This window comes from Falco peregrinus, chromosome 4 (assembly GCF_023634155.1).
Source record: "Falco peregrinus isolate bFalPer1 chromosome 4, bFalPer1.pri, whole genome shotgun sequence".
In the NCBI taxonomy this organism is placed as follows: domain Eukaryota; kingdom Metazoa; phylum Chordata; class Aves; order Falconiformes; family Falconidae; genus Falco; species Falco peregrinus.
In genome coordinates, this window is record NC_073724.1 from 118255710 (window position 1) to 118273936 (window position 18227).

General features: G+C 39.5%; 1 protein-coding gene across 2 annotated transcripts in view; it reads right to left on the minus strand.

Annotated features, from left to right (window-relative positions):
- Window positions 1-614: 614 nt before the first annotated feature.
- Window positions 615-18227, minus strand: part of ACER3 (alkaline ceramidase 3) — a 59572-nt gene continuing 41959 nt past the window's right edge. For both annotated transcript variants that reach the window (XM_005231138.3, XM_027777900.2), the window contains 5 exons: window positions 15242-15300; window positions 11833-11934; window positions 9053-9157; window positions 7279-7324; window positions 615-7049 (listed from right to left, as the gene is read on the minus strand). In XM_005231138.3, coding sequence (XP_005231195.1) covers window positions 6996-7049; window positions 7279-7324; window positions 9053-9157; window positions 11833-11934; window positions 15242-15300 — 366 coding nt within the window. In that variant the 3' untranslated portion in view covers window positions 615-6995. The remainder of the gene's footprint in view (window positions 7050-7278; window positions 7325-9052; window positions 9158-11832; window positions 11935-15241; window positions 15301-18227) is intronic.

Sequence of the window (18227 nt, forward strand, 5' to 3'; positions counted from 1 at the left end):
CCATGATTTCTGCCTGGGGAGGTCCGGTCCTGCCCTGCAGTGATTACTCTCCTCTCTCACTGGAAGAAACAGGAAAAGCATGAGGCAAAGGACGTGCAAACTGCACGCTCCAAGCTAACACCACATTCATCCGATGCCTGCGTTTTCATCTCCCACCCATGTCAAGCACCTGAGTTCCCTTCTAACTGTTGTGCGTTGGGGAAGGCCTTTGAAAGGGAGAAGATCCTGCTCTATCTGCAGTCAGCTACACCTCTGAGCAAGGGCCAGTGCTCGAAGGGCCCCAGCACAAGGCAGTAAAGACTGGGAAACTCCAGAGCCTTGCACTGGAGTTCAAAACGAATGCAAGCAGATCTCCATTTTAAAACATTTCTGTGTTTACTGGATGGCTGCAGGCAAGAAGCCAAGATGACCAAGCTTTGTGACACTACCATGGGAGCTCAGATCCTCGTAGCTGCAAGGCAGGCAGCTTCCCCATCAATGCAGGTCACAGCGATCCTGCCATCCGACTTGTGCACCCACTTGCCAAGACAGGCAACCAGCCATCTACTGAAGAGCAATCAAGACGAACCAGCCAGCCCTGTGCAACACAAAAGCCAAGAAACACCTGGAAAAAGTTGTATTTAAAACAAAATTCTTTAATAATTTTAACTATAAAGACACAAATTAGTGCTTGACTGCAGCATGAATAACAAATGAAATACATTAAATATTTCAAAGCTACTGTGCTTTGCAAAACAAGATATGCTGATACACATAAGCCTAATGTTAGTTACCAGCCGGTTTGGTATGAAGAATCAGTTCAGTATATCCAAATTGTCAATAAGCATTCCTCAATGCGGCTGTCAACTGCTATTCATCTGTCACAGTGTTGTTACCCATCTGCAACAATATACTGAATTTCAGGAAACAAACCCAAACACACGTTAGAACTAATAGTGTCAATGTTAGAAAGTTTGGTCACAAAACACGTGGGGTATTTCATGTGCCTTACAGGTAGACAGACGTTACTTGCTAAGACGGTAAACATCATCAGTGCACTAAGCTGAATTCAATAGTCAACATCATATCGTCAACATCAGTCTGGAATATGAAGAGAAAAACCAGTTCCTGGTCAGTTTAAGGAGTAATTGCTACTTACGCTGCTTGAAACTCTCTCTTCCAAAAGCAATAGTATGCACAACAAAAATTCTTCTGCAGCAACTGACCAAGGTTTTAATTTAGAAAACATTTTGGTACATGACTTGCTATGAGCATGTGTGAAAACCCACGCTATTCAACATTGGCTCTGGAGAAACATACGCGTGTTCCAGAGATTTGGGGAAAGAAGGATGAATCTGAGGTTGTGCTTACAGCTATTCCTGTGGACAAATAACCAGAAGACCCTTTATCTTTGCATTTTTGAAATCTCAACAATCTGCTCCAAACATCAGGCAGATTCAACCTGTGTGAAGTATGTGCAACAAAAATTTGCAGGCACTGGTTTAGGGTCTTCAATTAGCTGGATTCTGAACTTGGTTCTTCCAAAATCTGCAAATACATGCTTAATCCAATCTAAACACTTCACAAGTAAAAAGGGAGAGTTCTGAAGTAAAGTAAGAGGTTCAGACATCAACCCTGCCCCCAAACTCGTATACATGAACCCCCACATCCCCAGTCCTGTTTGGAGCATCTGGCTGGGAGCTCCAGTAATGGGGCTCTGCATTAAGTGCTTGCTTGACCGCTTCGCCCTCACACTGCCCGTCATTGAACTACACACACTAAAACACACACCAGCTGTGGGGCTAAATCCCTCAACCAGCTTTCCAAATCTGAAAAGATGCAACAGCATCAGGGACATGGGGTAGTCAGGCTCGAGTCCGAGCCAAGCAGAGGCACACATACTGGGTAACTGTGTTTCTGGAAAGCGACTAAAGAGAGTGCTGTGACTCCTGCAGTCAGAGAATTCTTAACAAAAAAACAAAGTGACCCTTCACCTACCAAGGACCTTGTCTTCCAGACCCCAGTAGAAAACACAGCCTCAGCTCTCAGAAAAGACTTGCAACAGAGCGATCAGGCACTTGGCAGCTGCAGGCAGTCATCGCTGAGAAACTGAACAAAGAAACGCCAAACTGACCTTAAGAGTTACACAGTATATTCTTTGTAGTTACATTACCGACTCTCAAACAAAGCTGGGGGAGGATGTTCCAGATGGATAAGAAAGGTATTCATTCACGTATGAAACGATCCCTGTCACATTCCATCCTCACAAAACAGCAGCTAAGTAATCTACAATGAATCAAATGTAGACTACATCACTCCTATGGTAAAGAGTGCAGAGTCAGCATGGAAAGTTAAAGGTAAAAATAGCAACACATTCAAGCTTGTTACCGAAGTATCTAAAGTGCAGTTCCCAGGAGTGTGGTTGACCTAATACTATGGGATTCTATGCTTAATCTTTTGTTATTCTCTTTCCACGTAAGATTTCTCAATCTCCTTCTGGCTTTTCGGTTCTCATGGGTAATAAAGACTCCATCATTTATCCCTCTTCCTACTGAAGTCTCACAGTTAAACAAACAGTACTTACCAGTTAAAGCCTCCCACCATCTACTTAAAGTGCAGATGGGGATTCCTTAAAGTAAACCACTTTACCTGAATACATTTATTTAAATTATGGGGCACACATTCCACTAAAATGAAGGCGTGGTTCCTGGATTCTGAGGTCTACTGAAGAAAACAACATTGCTTCTTCATTACAGCTTGTCTTCAACCGAGAAATGTTGTATTGAATTGTTTGTTTCACCACCAGCTATCAAATGCCAAAAATACATCCACTAAGAGAAACAGATTTTAAAAAACAGTATTACTGAAATTCTGGAATGCAGACTAAACAAGGTGGTAGTGACTGTGAGAAACACTAGTAATGTTGGGTGAACTTTCTGTCGCTGCGCTTCACATGGAAGAGCTAGCCGAAAAACTCATTTAGCTGTTTGAAACCAGGTGTTGGAAGCAAATGCACTATGGCCAAAAGAATCAACTGCATTTCAAAACACACAATTTTGTTTTAGCCAAACAAGACAAGCCCAGGGATGAATACAGCACAATACTAGATTAAAAGAGAAATAAAACAAATTGTGAAACAGTATTTTTCATCACATCTCTCCCAAAATCATGTAAACCATGTTATTTTGTTTGCATCTTAGTTTTAAACGTAACTTAAATTCCAAAAAGCTTTCACTTCACCTGTCTGAATTGAAATTCTCCTACTTGTGTCTCTTTCTAAAGCAGCCAGACTTCTGCACACAGATCAACAGCAGACTGAGCACAAACTAAGACTGACACAACACTGAACAAGTCAGGATGTTTATGGAGTGAAGAGAGTCAGCCACAGAGCAGTACAATATTGTTGCCGACCTCAGGAGCTGCATGGTCTAAGTCAGGCTGTTCTAATATATATATATATATATATGTTTAATTAAGGGCATGGGTATTGTACAATACATGACAGAGGTAGATCGGCAAGTGCTCGACTGCATATTCCAATTCTGACTATGGGGTAGTCTTCTGAACTTAGGGGTAGCACATCTTCCCTGTGCTAAAAGAAAAAGCATTAAAATGAAGTCCCGAGATGACTAATACCGCTAGCCCACAACACTGTCCTCAAAACACGGATGAGATTCCTCCTGATGGCAGATTTTTGTTTATCATGTCTTAGCTTCAGTTCTGGATAATGCATGTCTTGAGCTGTATGCAGAAAAAAAATCTAGATTCCCAGCATAAGGTATGGTGTTGATCTGCACTGGGAGAGTAATTTTGAGGTTTTTTCTCTTATTCCCAAGGAAGAGTTTCTCACCTCACGGTCTGCAGAACTACTTGCTGCTGATCTGTGCCCAGCCGACGGTCATAAGGTGGCAGATTTCCTGGCTCTTCATGGATGTTAAAGAATAGAAGAGTTCATTGCTATCAAGTCTGTCCAACACATCCTATAGGATTCATATTGAACAACACCTGCTACTTCCATAATTCTCTTTAAAGTAGCTGTTGTCTGAATCCTACTCAACAAATAGGATCAAAGATGATCCACCTTGTAAGATGTAGTGCAAGAAAAGTTTGGGATATGCTGCTCTAAGGTTTGTAGAAAAAAAAATAATCAGCATGTCATACAAGTCATATAAATAAAAAGCAATTTAACAGACATTTAAGACATTACAGGAGTAAGGATGTATGTCTTCCCAGGCACTAGAAAAGGCAAGTCTGAATTTCAGTGACATGCAGGTAAAAATGGCTTGCCATTTTCAATATCACTCACAAGATCAGTAAGGCAATTAAACCAAAGCACCCATAATTTTAGATTATTTACGCTTAGAAGGACAAATACGTAAATTACATTCTTCAGGGTCTAACAATAACCTGAAAGAAAGGCTGCTGGAAGGCTGGTAGAGGTGTGCATGGTTTTGGTCATTTGGAATGGAGAAGCCAATTTGCGTAATTTGTTTAAAGATAAAAACAGTGACAAACGATATGTGAATGAAAAGCTAACAGACGCATAAAATTAAAACAAGGGCTTTTCCAACTTTTTTCAAAATCCTGACAATTCAATTCAACAAGATCTGAAAAAAAACCAACCCAAAACCAAAACTCAAAACCAAACCAATTCCTAGTTGCAAATGTGTAGGAGAGTCAGCAAATATATTTAAAATATACCATTGTAGAGATACCTTACCAATAAGAAAGTGGCTTTTCAGCACACTGGTTCTTTCAATTAAAGGGAAACCAGAGCCCCCCCGATCCTCCAGTAACAAAGATAAGGCCACTAAAATAAAGGGTTTGTGCATTTTCTTAAAAATAATACCATACCTAGCAGATGTCACAATTGACTGTTGATATGTCTTGTTGCTGCACTGCTCCTATTATGGGACTCTTTCCCTAACTTAGGAAAACATGTAAATGTGAAAGAAAATTAGATACAGTGTGCAGAAGCATGCTTGAGAGAGCCTGGATGTGAACAGGCAGGCACTTATTTTTAAGCTACATTTTAAAAACAGTTCTCAAATCTCTTTACAAAAAATATGCCTTCTGGATAATCAAAGACACTTGATCCAAGACAGCATTTTCCTACCTCTATTCTAGTTATTCCAACCTCTTTCAGACCGAAGATCACTCAAATTTCCCAACCCAGATGCTGACTGTATCTACGGAACTGGAGCCTACTGACAACAAATTTGTTCTAAAATTATCATTCAGGAGTCTTTATAGTGGTTTACAGGTTGAAATGCCCTGCTATCAGCACACGCTTAAACCTCACTGACGTCACTGTTCTAGCCCCGAGTTTGGGTCTATTTGATCCCAAGAGTCCAGGGTCTGCCACATAACAAAAGCCACAATTTTATTTAGAGTCTCACATCAGTAGGAGTGCTACTGATGGCCATGGAAGATGCAGCTGCGCCGCAAACAGAAAAAAAAACATTAAAGGGAGGAGAACATTTTAGTCATTGCTTGATTGTACAATAGCCAGGACTCTGTGATCCGGGAGACAGCTTTATAGCTACACTACCGTGCCTTGCTGTGGGCATGATTTGAATCAATACAGAATGGAATTCCCAATTAGTCTCAGCATTTCTCTTTTCTCCTTCAGGGCAAGATGGATAAGCCCCTCAGAGCATCAAAAGCAGACAAAAATTGCATAGCACGGCAGCTAGTAGGCCCAGAGACAGACTCTGTTAGTCTCCTCAAGATCTGAAGAGTCAAAACCACAGCCTCCAATATGAGGTATATTTTGAAAAATTGTGTTAGTTCAATGTTTTCTTTATGCTTACTTATAAACTTTCATCAGCTGGGTAGATAAATATTGCAGAAATCAGTGGGTTCCCTCCCCCCATTAATCCCCAAAATTGGTTTTAAAAAGGTGGTCATATTTTCAGAGTAACCATGTGATGGACAGATTAAGAGCAAGCAATCAAAGTGCTGCCTATTATATTTTGAGGTATCCTCAACATCAATCTTGTTCTTTACTCTTTCTTCAATATTTCTGAGTAAGAACATGCTTCTGAAAGTCTGACCAATATTAAGACTTGTAAAAAAAGCGAAAGAGATGATTTCAAAGCTCAAAGCTGAACGAGCACACACCTAAGGTGTTTGTCCATCTGTAGTACGAATGGGACATGGGCAGTAAAAAGCAGGGATAGAAAAGGGAGGCATGTAAGTAATAATTATAAAAAAATTTAAAAAAGTGTTTCTTGTGTTTATACAGTCACCCTGCAGCCTCCTGATGGATCACTGGTCAAAGAAATTAACAATTCAGTCTCAACACACAAACAAGAACCCCTATAATGCTTCCTCATCTAAGTGTCTTCTGCTGGTCACACCCTGGAATGTCCTCCACGATGTACATCAGCTGGACTAAAGAGAAAATGGAAGTTCGGTACAAAGCGAACTAAATGGCACAGGTATCCCAACCATTTTGCTTAAAATATAAATTGCAAAGGAGGCTGTGGAAAAGCAAGATAAAGCCCTAAATCAATCATTACATACTTCATTAATTGTATAAAAGTGCAAGATTAAAGTAGTTCGGGTTAAGCATTCAGTTCAATGTAGGCCACGCAAATGCTTAGCTTGGCCATCCATGGCCTGGTTTTGTCATTCAGTTACTAGTATCAGTTTAAACCACAGAAAGAACAACAACTGAATGAAAAACTATGCAATCCACTTCAAAAATGGTTAGTTTTCTGTGACCAGCACGAAATATTAGCTCAGTATCATCAGCTATACAATATATACATAAAAATATTGTGTCTTAATCTTTGTTTTAACAACTTAGAATAAAGCTGTACTAAACATTATATCCCTAGTGTGCCAACTCTTTGCTCTGTTCCGGCCGGCTGGCCTAGTAAGACAGAGAAGTCCTTTTATAGCAATGGTGCTTGAATTGATCCATAATTTTGATACTTCAGCCACAGTTAACTGTTGAATTGCTTTATTCAGCCAGGCTAGGTGATCGCACGTGACTGCCTAGGTCTCAGTCAAAGCTTCTTGGGCGGCTCCACCAGAAGAACAGGCCATATTCCAAAAACAAACTGTTAAAACAAAAACAGGAAGAGGGGAAAGATTTCCTGGAATGTTATGTCTCTTGGAACAGAAACCAAACACGGTTTAACCATCATTTCAACTGCATTTCTTGGGATGTAGTAGAAATCAAAGATAGTACCCTAACAGGCATAATCAGTTAGCCCCAATGCATATTCAAAGCACAAGACATTCAAACGCTGCAGGTGCACCGATGGACATAAAATATTGCTTCCTTACCTTCACCTTCGGCCTGTGTTTCAGGAAAAGTGTCCTTGTGTATAAACTGAGGAAAAGGAGAAAAGTGTGCTTAAAATCTCATGTATAACACAGCACATAAAATAATAATGATGCAATAATCCAAATTTTGTTTTCCAACTAGAAAAGTATTGCTTCTGTGATTACAGAGCTACCCACTCCACCTAGATCTATGCAAAATAGGAAGCATGAGCCTACAGTAAACCCCTTTGTACTAGACCATGATTAGCAAACTCATCTACCCTATTACCTGTGTGGGGAGAAAGAGAGAAATTTGAAGAACTAATTACTCTCTCCGCTATGGAAAGGACTAAGCAGAGACTATAGCCTGTCATTTTGGAAGGATGAAATTAGATCAATGTACCACAAAACGTAGCAGATGTTACATGGGGGGTGGGGTAAGCAACATAGACTGATTCTGTACCTCATTTTTGTTCTTATACGCCTCCCTCCCCTCAGCAGATACTCTCCTGTATATAACTTCAGTTCTTTAAGTGGACATAGCTGATGCCACTGTGTGGCTCACAAAATACTAGGGGAACTACTGCAGGGAAAGCATGTAGTTCATTCAGGTAGGACAGACAAATCTGTACATTCCCCAAGGGCTGGAGGATGCTAACGCAAATTTTCTCTGTGCAGCATGCTGTAAAAACCTTGCCTGTGCTATCCAAACTCACTGTATCACTTGCTTTCTGTGAGGAATTTTCTTCAAAAAATTATCTTGGAGCCTTTAGGGCAGCCGGCAACCCATCAGCCAAAATGGAGAAGCTGTTTTCCACATACTCTGACATATTTAATGTATATACATATATACACACACAAATAAATGTACATATATACATGTACATAAATACACATACGTGTAAATATGTGTGCATATATATGTATATGTATACACGTGTATACAAAAGAGCTGTCAGATCAGATACTGGAACTGCAGTTTTCCCTGCACTTCTCTTTTACTAACTATTTTAACACCTGACGAAAAAGTAGAACACTACGTTACACAGCAAAAACCTTACATACTCAAGTTTCCTCACTACATAGAATGTATGTGTTAGAGAGACATTCTTTTGGTTATGGGCAAATGGCAATTTACCATTAATGTTATTTCATTATATATTATACCATATATACTATAGAAATTCTTCAGATTCCAGCTTAAATTCTATTTTTGCTCCTGGTTCCACTAGATGGTAGTATAGAACAAAAGCGAGAGACATCTACGGGCTGCAGACTAGCCAACTTGGGTTCATGTTTAAATCTCCTAAAACTAATATCCTGCCCTTCTGGGAACAGCTCTGCTCCAACCACTTTGGTCGTCACCCTTCTGCTCTACAGCATGATGCCCGCTAGTTCTCAGGAGGGCCAGTGCCTATCAAAAAGGTTAGTTATGCTTCTAAAATTAAACATGTTTAAGTACTTCGGGATTGCTGCTCAAGAACAGAAAGGTATTAATAGCTCACATTTTGAATTAATGCTCTGTCAAATAGTTTTCCAGTTTAACTGCTACATGTTTCCAATTTCTGAATTACATTTTCCTGAAAAACCATGACTATTAAAGATTAATGATTACATTTCGAAGAATATAAATTGCTTTTAGAAAGTTTTTAGACCAGCTGCAAAGAGGAAAGAAAAACTCCCATCGGTTTAGTAAGAAGTCATTTTCCTGCTCTTTTGGACAATACATTTTGAAGTACAGCTGAACGTGGGAAAACTCTTAAGACTGCTTTACGGTTTAGGAAACATTTCCTACCTTAGCAGGATATGGAGGTAAGAGCCCAGGCCTGTGAGGATATGCCACCATGCATGAAACTGTGTCACAGCTCCCACAACAGGAGGCATCTTCTCTCGTAGTGCTCTGTAAGAAAGAAACACTATGCAATGTTGGTTGTTCTTTTTTTCCCCAAGCTAAGCAATCTGAAATTGCGGTGCTTCATTTGTCAGATCACATGTTACTGTTTCTGTATCTCAGGCATGTGCTTCATGACTCAGGCTTTCAGCAGTTGAGGAACAGCAGTTAAAGCTCATGCTGCCACTATAGAAAGATACTAGCAAACTGGCTTTCTTCACATTTAAAGAAAACTCATGCTTCTTTACACAATGAGTAATCAGTTACTTCTGGACTCAGATTTCAGGGAATCTATTTACAGCATCCCACAGTCCCAAATGAGTTCTACCATTCTCCTCCCCAAAACCCCATCAACAACAGTCCATAGGATGAAATGCTGAGTTTACGGTCTGAGAGAGGAAATGGGGTCCATTAGACGCCACCACTTTACATTTGGCAATCACACCACCTGTTCTCCACCTCCATGGAAGCTCAGGTTGCCTTCCTCTGTTGTACTCTAAAGCAGGGATAAAATGGGTGTTCAGTGAGGAAGCAATGATAGAGGTCTGAAATACTCTGCCAACATGCTTTGTACATTGCACAGTTATGGGGTGTGAACTACTTGGGAAGAGGCTAAGGGATGGACACAGAGAAAGGGAAGGAACTCCATTTCCCTGATTTCTCCTGCTCACTAGGCTTCTGCAGATAACGCCTCTTTTGGTTGATGGTGGAACAAATGTTTCCATCTGTCTTTTTTCTTGACTTTCATTTCACATTCAGTCAAAACAAAAAAGGAAAACTACGATTGCAGGTGTTAAGGAAGAAAAATCTGCAGCTTCTGTAATACTTATTTACTGCTTGATGTTACAATGTTCAGTCCCCCTGACTAAACACTAATCCCTGAGCTACTGCTTAGTTTCCAGAGCTGCTCAGTCACACGTATGAAGAGTTTTGATCACCCCAGCACAGCCTCTGAGGCTTTGGATGGCAGGAAATCTCAAAGCTCAAATTCAAAAGTGCATGGATACAACCAGGGAAGCTAAGTGCTTTAGATGTGGTGTTATTTATAAAAAAAAAAACAACCAAAAGCATAAGTTCTAGGTTTAATGAAATACAGAAAAACAAAACCTGAACCAAAATACAATTTTGAACGTTAAAATCAAAAGAGCAGGTAGGCGAATGATTCACAAGTTAGATCTTTAGAGAATAAAAATTTACAAGGAACTGGAATATACTTTCTCCAAAGGTTCAAGTCGTAGTACCACCTGGAGAAATTCAAGGCTCTGCAGACATTTGATTAAAGCTAGTAAACAAGTGTATTTAATTTTTTCCAGCACCACAACCAAATAAATATTACAGAAAGTATGCTAACTTTTTTTTCCCTTTACAAAATAAAGATGGAAAAAAGTGCTTCAGCAGCTGGTGTAATCTTTGAGTCTAGGAAAAAGTTCAAAAGCCCCACGGACCTGCAGCAGCTCAGCAGGCTCGGTGAATTGGGGGTTATGATCTCACTACTGATGTGATGCAGCTGCAAAAATCAACCCTGATGCCAGTATGTGCAAAGTCACTGTATATCCACCCATTTGTGTCGGCAAATAGCTTTTCTATCCCATCTGTATCAAGCATTTCTAGGGACAAGGCACCATGTATTAAGTACACTTACATTTTTTTTTTTAAAGTTTAAAGAAAACTCCATTGAAGTTAACTTTAAGTTGGCTTAACCTAGTGCATGGACTACAGAGCCAACAAGGACAGATGGAAAACGCTAGACCTCTTTACAGCATGCTGCAGTCTGACCCTGACAAAGCAACCTTCTAGGATGATTCTGTACACCACAGATTCAGCAGCATAACAGTGCACCAGATAGCCAAGAGTACATTTTCTGGATGCTGGCATCAACCTTTCCATCTCCTCCAGCCTGCGGCAGAACACAAGTACCACAACTAAGTGGAAGAAAGGTGCCATGATGCAGTTGTCCAGTTCTGGTGTAACACACATTAAGAGAACAACCTGTTCGACTGGTGCTCTCTCATGCACAGACAGGATATCTAACCACATGATGAGATGCTGGGCTCCTACAAGCTTTGTCTGGGGGCCTTTTTTACCCCATCTGGCAATACACTAAACAGAGAGGAAGTCTTTCCTGGCCTCCTCTACAAGTGCTAAGCCAGAAGACTTCAGGCTAATAATGACAGCCAAGCACAGTGTACTGGCTCACAGAGTTACTGTTCTTTTTGAGATGCTCAAACAGCTGTTGTTTACTGGTGACAGATATATTGCAATAGATACTTCTTTAATGTGCAGAACTACTGCTTTTGGTATTTTCCTGGGAAATGGCAAGAGCAGAAACAAAAAGAAAAAAAAATGCAGGATAAAGAACTCATTCAGATGAAATCAAGTGTGAATAGTAGCCTTTAGTAAGATACAGAACCTCAAAAATACTTCAGTGACATTAATTTCTCTCAATTTAAGTTGAAGTTAAAAATAAAAATCAGTTATTTAAAAAAAAATTATACTCATGGATTTAAAAAAGCTCTTGAGTGCTGAATCTAGTCGTGAGCAAACTGCATAAAACCCTCATGGAATGTTCTGTAGGCAGCATACCATACATACCATGACATGGACTTGAATATACACCACAGAAAATACAAAGCTTTATGATAAAAGACTATTAAGAGTTATCTGAACAAAGTGAAAAAACTCACCTCAGTTTATCACAGAAAATGTTGTCCACATTCCAGAGAAAAAATCCCATTAAAAATACAGTTAAAGATGTATAGCCTAGACCTCTAAGCCATGGGTATACCCTAGAGAGAGAAAAAATGCAAAATTTAGTTCAAGATGTTTCAAAGGCAGCTTGTAACATACATAAATACTATTACATACAAATAAACCACTTTAGTAATTTATTTTTTTCCCTAAAAGGAAAAATACCAACTTCAAATCTCATCTGTTCAAGTATTATATTTTACCACCTCCCCTTCTCTCCTGAATTCACATTCTCCGAGACTGGTTTTTTAAACGTTTTTCTTCTGTATTTCTAATTGTTCCCCAAAATACTGCTCTCTCCTAACACCACAAGTAAGTGGGAAAACTGAAGTTGGCTAAAAAGTATTAATTCTTTGGTACTGTGTATAATCTTTCAGTTAAAAAATAGCCAGATTACAAATTAGGACTCTCCCAAAAGAGGTGGCTCTTTTCCAAAGCATAATATCCTTAGGCTAGGAATAAGGTCTTTCAAAATTACTTTTGTGAACATAGACCACCATGACCAACAACCAATCAAATGAAGGGGTTTAGAAAACAGTAATTTCCTGCTCTATTTTGTCACTGAGCGCTACTGGGGATGGAAAAATGTCCATTTCATTTTAAGACAAAAAAAAATAATCCTGTTTAGAATATGGGAAACACACTGAAGAACCAGATGCAAGAAAGTGCATCATTAATAAATTTACCCTCACTATCTGCATTCAGGTTGGACAATGGAATTGTGAACTTCCTACATGGCAGTTGGGAGCATTTGCTCCTTTCCCACTAATAAGATTTAGAGTCCAAAAGCAAATCCAATTCCAACCCTAAAAGGTTGCCATGAAATACTGTTCAAGTTATTTTTAAGTGTTCTGAATGCAGTTTAGATTCTGGGTTAAAAAGCATTCCTGAGCTGCTTTTTCTCCACTGTATTATATACAGTGCATGTTTCAGACCTGTGAGCACTGGCAACATGCAAAACACGACAGGCAGAGCTTCTTCCACAGGGCAAGCTAACCAGAAGCATGTTGTATGTGTTCACACCAAGGGTACTGCCAATATAAACTAGCAAAATTATTATTTTAGTCTAGTAATAAATGCATGGAGCACCATGTGATACATGGCAGAGACTACACTGTTAATATTCCCAACTCAGTGCTCTAGAGACATAAGCAAGCCCAGGACATGAAAAAGCACTAAATGGTATGTTATACATGCTGGTAATTAGGTAATTATAGCTAGAATTGTTCAGGGAATAAATGGTGGTGTTTTGTGAGGGAATGAGAGAGAAGCTAGCATCACTTATTAATGGGGAACATGCTTCGTGAGCAAAGAACACTTGCCAAGTAGTTATCTTGGGAAGGAAGCAGACCCAAGAAAGAGATGGAAAGTGCAGGGGAATCGGGCAGGAACAGCAACACATGATGAGGATCGGAGGAGGCAGCGGCCTGGAAAGAATACCACGCTGCTATTTGAGATATTTACTCTAAGCTCAGAGGAACTTCAAGCCCCACGCTATGGAATAGGAGTGATAGGAAGCTAACATATATTAAGAAAGAAAAAAATAAGCAGAAATTGGGGTAGATATGTAAGTTGAAAAGGGCTTGGACAAGTGTAGTGCCACTAATGGAGAGACAGGAATATGTTTTAGTAACCCAGAAAAATAAAACCGAAAGTGTACTTGGGGATGACTTCTAGAGGAAAGAAAGGGTACCTTCCAGTTGGCACAACTGATCTAGCAGAAGTAATTTAAAATTAATCATACTTTAGTTAAAATTTAGAAGTAGTTTAAACCTACTTCGCTCCTCATCTCAACTTTCTAACCAGCTTGCATAACATAACCACAGGGGGAAGCAAGTAGGGCCATGTTACAATGAAGTGATCTAGCTAGTTAAGAAAATACACTCCCAAACCCCTAAAACTGAAGCAAAAAAGTAGGTGGAACTTCAGAGACTGATATTTGCTGGAGGAAGACAATGAATGATGCCCTGTGAGGGAGGATGGCACTGTTATTGATAGCGCCGGAAGACAATGAAACTCTCTAGAAATAATGAGAATGCACAAGTGTGTGGAATTTGCAGAACTGGAAAGATAGCAGGGCCAGGGGTTTGCCTATACAGACAGAAATAAATATAATCTAAGTGACTAGAACTGTGCTAAATCCTTTTATATGAATGGAATTAAAACCACTTGAACTTGATTCAACTTAGTTTCCCTTGGAAGTGAATTAAGAATCACAGAATCGTTTCAGATTAAGCTAACATCATTTAAGATCTCCAAGCTAGGATTAAAGTTTCCATGTTCATGGGTTTGAAAAGTGCCTTTAAACTGATGATTGTTTCTAAAGCTGCAAGTAACACGCCATCAGTTTTAAGTTCTTCTTGCTTAACGAAAGTCTGAACAATTACACTTGGTCTGTGGGGATCTCTTGGGGAAAGTCAAACCAAATTAGCTGAAACTGCAATTGGAAGGAAATTCAATGAATCTACTTTAAGTTCACACCTTTTGTTAAATTCTTCCATGTTTTTCTGAACAGATACGTGTGTAACTCAACCAAGTTTAACAAAAAGCACATTTAGAATGAAGATAGTAGAGAGAAAACAGTAATTTTCAGTGGCAAACCCCAAACACATGAGAACACCAACTGTTCACAGGGGAGAGAGAGGAAGGGGCAACCAACTGAGCGCCCCTGAGAGCTAAAGGTATGTGTTTACTCCAACAGACTAAATTCTTTCTTCGTCACTTCTACCCACCAAGTCTGTACTTCGATGATGCAAACATTTCTCAATGTCTCCTGCCATTTCTAATACCTTTTTTTGTTATACATAGCTCCTTATTTCAATTTCCATAACATATGACTGCACCCAGTCAAAACCGTAAGGGAAAGTATCATTTAGTGTTCTGTGTTACTATGTTTTACATTTGAATTTTAGACACTGAAGTAGGGAAGAGCAAAGGAAAATATTAACTGATGGTTCAGGTCTGCGGTCTTACTCTCACCTCTCCCCAATTATCATCATTAGAGTTGGATGCTGGCAATAGATTTCACATGTTACCCAGCAATATGGAGACAGAAACTTCATTTCCCTTAAAGTCCCAGGCTAACAGCCGAAGCCACCAGCAGAACGCCTGGCAGTGAACACTGATCGTAAGTGCAGAGATCTCAGCTTTGTTTAATGTTATCCCAGCGGCTTCCCAAAAAATGCAAGATGACGAACCACTCCCTTTCAACCAATCACAGCACGAGCTAGCATTATGTACCTAGCTAAAAAAATTTGGCCATTGCCAATTTCTCATGTTAAGCCCACCAAAAAAGATGCAAATGCGAAGTTATATCTTATAATGCTGAACTAAATGGTTACTTACCATAATACTATATAAACAGATCGTAGAACTATAATGGAAACTAGTGTTCCATACATGACCTGGAAATAAAAACAGAGATAAAATTTAGCAGTTGGATTCAAGAGACTTTATAAAACACTACAGGAGTAAAAAAATTTTGAAGCCTCTGTTAATTCTTATTTCTTATTCTCATAAAAATAGCATCCTCTCTAACTTCCTCTCCAGATAGTTTTCCATAAAAGTTTCAAATATAAGTGTGATTATAAACCATGCCCTTTACACAATTACAGGAAGTCAGTTGTGCAAAACTTTCCCTTTTCTGAATTAGGAAGCAAACACTAGATGGCACTCAGTAAGCACGCTGAAACCAAAATGGTAACGAACTCCTACCATCTCTTCTCTATCTGTGCATTTTAGCCCAGGATTGCACAAGCATCAGCTAACACCGTTTTTGAAACCTGTATTTTCTTCACTGATATTTGATGAATATATTTTCCTGAAAGCAAATACCTGAGACTGCATAGGCAGCATGCCCATACTGAGCACCAGTATGGGAGAAACTTCCAAGGAAGCATTTAAAACAGACTTACAGATTATCGGGATGCAGTCTAATTATATAGTGGGAAGGCTGCATGCTCTGAAAAGATCCCTGAGCAAAATCTGGCTCACTGTAGGCTTGACGAATCTGAATGTAATTGCCTGACTTATATAAAAAGTCAAAGTAATAATTTATTTTCTGCCTTGTGATCTTTAAATCACTCTCTTTTTTCACAAGCTTAGTATCCACATAACACCATCTCCAAGACGTACAGACTAAAGAAGAGAAGAAATGTGATCATCCATGCCTGAAAAGTGATGTAGAAGCCACTGCAGCAGGGAGGATTTTCAGACACTGGTGACATGAAATGACTCTCCATGCTTTTTGTTCCGAACACTGTTTTCCTCCTGCCAAAAGGCAGTTCGTTGCAAGCAGTTGTGCCTTGCTCTTTGCTTTGCTACAGTGGCTCACAAGCCCCTCACTATTTTTCCATTCCTTGTTCACTGACTTTCCTTTCTCATTTTGTTTTTAGTTAACTCCCAGCTAATGCTGCCTTTGTTTTCTTCATGTGAAACAGAGAAATGACAAACGTTTGCTGCCTATTTTTAAAAGCCACTAAACTTCACAGAGTTGTGCTTAGAAACTAGTGTCCTTACCATGTTCTCCTGACCTCCTCATACCTTTCTTCTTTTAAACTACATTGTCTTCAAGACAAGGACCAGCCTCTTACTCTGCTGTAACTGGGGCATTCGGCTATTACCATCCTGCAAGCATATGCACATGTCTAGTCACCTGACACAAACCACATTGCTGCAATAATGCAAAGTGAAACCTACCTTTCAAAAGTCCATAAAGGCAAATTTTCAAACTTGTTTAGCTTTAAGGATGAGGTTAGTAACACACACCATATTATGAGTGCATATATACAGAACAAGACAGACAACAGAGCCCTTATGTTTGACAACAGGTAAAAGTACGCTCCAATATTGACTATGCAAAGTCATTCAGCACAGCAGCTCTTTATTTGCACTCAGAGTGAGATCAAATAACTTCAGTAAACTACTACTACTCTGTGTTCTGCTCTGTAGAGCTAAACAAAGCAAAAGTATTTGAAAGGCTAATTGGTTCTGGCTTGTACTTCATACAAAACTGTTAGCAAATTCCAGTCCCCTTGCCGGGGTACAGCACAAATTGGGGGTAATAAAACCCCAACAAAACCTGCCAGACACAGCCTGAATATTAAGTGCTTATCAGTTCCACACTAAAGGTAGAAAGGGGACTGCTCAGGTGTGCTAGGCGCTGCATGCAGGTACAATTCTGTATCACTGACATTTTGCCTAAAAAGACTCCATCATGTAAGAAATACAGACTATATTTAAAAGTTAAAGTACCGTTTACTTCATCAGCCTCATTTAAAACAGCCTGTTTCATTTTTCTAATCTAATAATTCTAAGAGAGGGATTGCACAGAGGAAGAAACTCACAGAAAGGCTCCTCTGGAACACAAATCACAATATAATGCCCTTTCCTTGCTCATCTCCTCTTTCTTATAACTTCCATTGCTAAAATGCTCTTCTCCAGCAGAGACACAGGAAAAAACCCATGAAGAGAAATTTCTATCATACTGGTTAGGAGTGTAACCACCTTTTTATTTTTTGCTTTTACCCAATTTGCTCTTGGGTTCTTTGCACAAGATGTTAAGAGTGTCAGACTGCGCCAAGAGAAACACATCTTATACAGAGCCCAAACCCCAGGTAAAACACAGGCTAAAAATGCTAATTTTTTTACAGCAGCTGCTAAAAGCAGGAAAGAGCAAAAGCTAAGAAAAGCTTTCTTTGTAAAGCCTCTGGCTCGGTATCTCCTAGTGACTTGCTTAATGGCTTGCAGAATAGGACAGTCTTAATGGAGGGAGGAAAGGAAAGAAATAAATACAAAGAACCTTGTAGTGACTGAAGAAAAATATGCCCACAGTTGACACTTCAATTTCTTGCCTTTTCCGCTCCCCCACACAAACAGGTTGTTAGCAGTAAAACACATTCATGTTTAAAAGCCTGTGAAAGACTGGAACAACAAACTGTTCTGCTCTGCACGCTCCAATCCTCCACGCTGAAGGCAAGCACTGAGGAGGCGTTGCCATGATATGCAGAGACTGTAGCTGCATGCCTCACTACAGCTGTTTCTTACTAGAAGCCTATAAACCAAGTTACACAACTTAGTTTATACTTCAGGGAGCAGTGCTTACTTTTATTCCTTTACCACCCATGGATTTACTATTCTCATCATGCCAAAAATTTGTTAGGTATTATCCGTACATCCAAAGAAGGATAAAGTATGAAAGAACTAAAAAAAAAAAAATATGAAATATCTGAAGTATTGACTCAAATTTTTCAATTCCTTTAGCTCTGTTTGTTCTTCTTCTTTAACTACCACATCACTTAAGTGACAGATCAAAACCAAGCAAGTTTTGTGC